General features: G+C 43.4%; 1 protein-coding gene across 1 annotated transcript in view; it reads left to right on the plus strand.

Moving 5' to 3' along the window:
- Window positions 1–1,320: 1,320 nt before the first annotated feature.
- rpl5a (ribosomal protein L5a) overlaps window positions 1,321–2,257 on the plus strand; it is a gene marked incomplete at its 5' end in the record, with an annotated part of 7,900 nt that continues 6,963 nt past the window's right edge. The window contains 4 exon segments of the mRNA XM_014025351.1: window positions 1,321–1,390; window positions 1,491–1,606; window positions 1,676–1,810; window positions 1,882–2,084. Of these exon segments, the coding sequence (XP_013880805.1) occupies window positions 1,321–1,390; window positions 1,491–1,606; window positions 1,676–1,810; window positions 1,882–2,084 (524 nt within the window).

Consider the following 2,257-nt stretch of genomic DNA (forward strand, 5'->3'; position numbering starts at 1 on the left):
TGTGTGTGTGTGTGTGTGTGTGTGTGTGTGTGTGTGTGTGTGTGCATGCGCGCACGCGTCTCACAAAAAATCTTAATTTAAAACTTTAACTGTTGGAGTTCATCTTGTTTCTCTGTTGGCAAAACTCTCCTGCACCGCTCGTTTTAATGGACCTTTGAGAAAGTAATTATTGTGCTGATATCTATAAATGAATACTTTTTTTAAATCAGCCCAAATGAAGATGGACGCTGCGTTTAATCAACACACAAACTTTGGCTCCAACTCTGTTCATGTTACAAATGATGTATTAGAATTTTATGCATTTGGAGACTGATCCTCAGTTTACAGTGTGAATCTAATTTATTCCCTAATTCTGTGTTTAAGATGTCGGCGTTAACGACTGGAGTCAACTCTGTTTGTATTTTAGCAAAATATCTCATGAACTGCTGGACAGAAAAAAGTCAACATTTTAAAACTTTTACCACAGCCAGCTGATCATGGTTGTTAYTTACAGATATTTAGCTAATAGCTAACATTTGCAACACACAAAGTGCCATCTGTTGGAGTCTACCCTGTCTGTTAGCAAAATATCTGATGAACTGGATGGGTTTCAATAAATGTCTCAAAAATTAATCATGCATCTACAGCTTCTTGTAGGAGTYAGTCTAATAATTACTATTAAATATGTTTTCATATTGTAGTTTTTGGGATATTTTGCTAACAGAGTTGACTGCAGTAAAATAATGGCAAAGTTGCTTTATTTCCTTCACCTGTTKGATAAACCTGCTTTGTTTATTTTTTAATACCCAAAAATATATTTTTCTGCAGCATAAATTACTGCAGAAAACAAATAAATAAAAACATGGGATGATGAATTATTTTAAAGTTGAAACAGTGTAAAAAGAGACTCGTTTCTGCCCTCTGTCGGTGTTTATGTGTGTGTGAGTCCTCTGTACAGCAGGGGGCGCTGCGTTTACTGTTAGCAAACAGGAAGTGACGTCAGAAAACCGGAAGTAGGACCTGGTCTGCAGTAGTACAGAAGAGKAGTGGGATTAACGTGAAAATGGTGAGTTTTCGGCTCATACTTGTTTAGTTTTACTGTGTGGAGCTGTGTCCGGGGATGGAGGGGTACACCGAGCCGCCTCAGGCCCGGATGGGGCCGGATGTTAGCCGATGTCGGCTTGTTGTGGTGAGGTGAGCCGCTCTGCTCCAGCGTGGCCGGTCATGGCTGCCGGAAGTTTGACTGGCCTCCCTGATCAACTCCAAGGCTTCAAACTGGATTTACAGATTCTGACACCGTGTGTGGGTTTGTTTATCTTCATGTTTGTGTTTATTTTTCAGGGTTTTGTTAAGGTGGTAAAAAACAAGGCTTACTTCAAGAGATATGAAGTCAAATTCAGGAGAAGAAGAGGTATTTGTATGTTTTCAGTGTGATTCATGTGAAATCCTCCATAAATTAGTGTTTTTTTTGTTGTTGTTGTGATAACCTGATTTAATTATTTAACCTGCAGAGGGGAAAACGGATTTCTTTGCTCGCAAACGCCTTGTTGTTCAGGACAAAAACAAGTACAACACCCCCAAGTACCGACTGATTGTCCGCCTGTCCAACAGAGACATCTGCTGCCAGGTGAGTGCAGCAAAGACTTCAGAGGTCCCGTGTCCCCACAGGTCCTGATCCTGTCTCCCTGTTGTGTAGGTGGCCTATTCAAAGATTGAAGGAGACCACATTGTGTGTGCTGCTTACTCCCATGAGCTGCCTCAGTTCGGGATAGCTGTCGGCCTGACGAACTACGCTGCAGCTTACTGCACCGGGCTGCTGCTGGCTCGCAGGGTAAACGCTGCAGTTTGACACTCTGAGCTCCTCTGTGAGTCCTGYGAAACYAACGTTTTCTCTCTTTGTAGCTGCTGCACAAGTTCGGCATGGAGCAGGTGTACGAGGGTCAGGTGGAGGTGACTGGAGACGAGTTCAATGTGGAGAGCGTGGACGGGCAGCCCGGTGCCTTCACCTGTTACCTGGATGCAGGTTTGACCAGAACCACAACGGGGAACAAAGTGTTTGGAGCTCTGAAGGGGGCCGTGGAYGGAGGRCTGTCCATCCCTCACAGGTGAGAGCAGAGCGTGGCCGTTTGTTCACCTGTGGATGAAAACATGGTGTACAGGAAGCTCTGACAGGTCGATTTATCATTAAAGGGATCCACGATTAGTTCTAACTAGGGATGCAAGTTATCGATTAATGAATTAATCTAAAGTTGATTGATCTTATCGATCGACTAACGAT

This window comes from Austrofundulus limnaeus, unplaced genomic scaffold (assembly GCF_001266775.1).
Source record: "Austrofundulus limnaeus strain Quisiro unplaced genomic scaffold, Austrofundulus_limnaeus-1.0 Scaffold470, whole genome shotgun sequence".
In the NCBI taxonomy this organism is placed as follows: domain Eukaryota; kingdom Metazoa; phylum Chordata; class Actinopteri; order Cyprinodontiformes; family Rivulidae; genus Austrofundulus; species Austrofundulus limnaeus.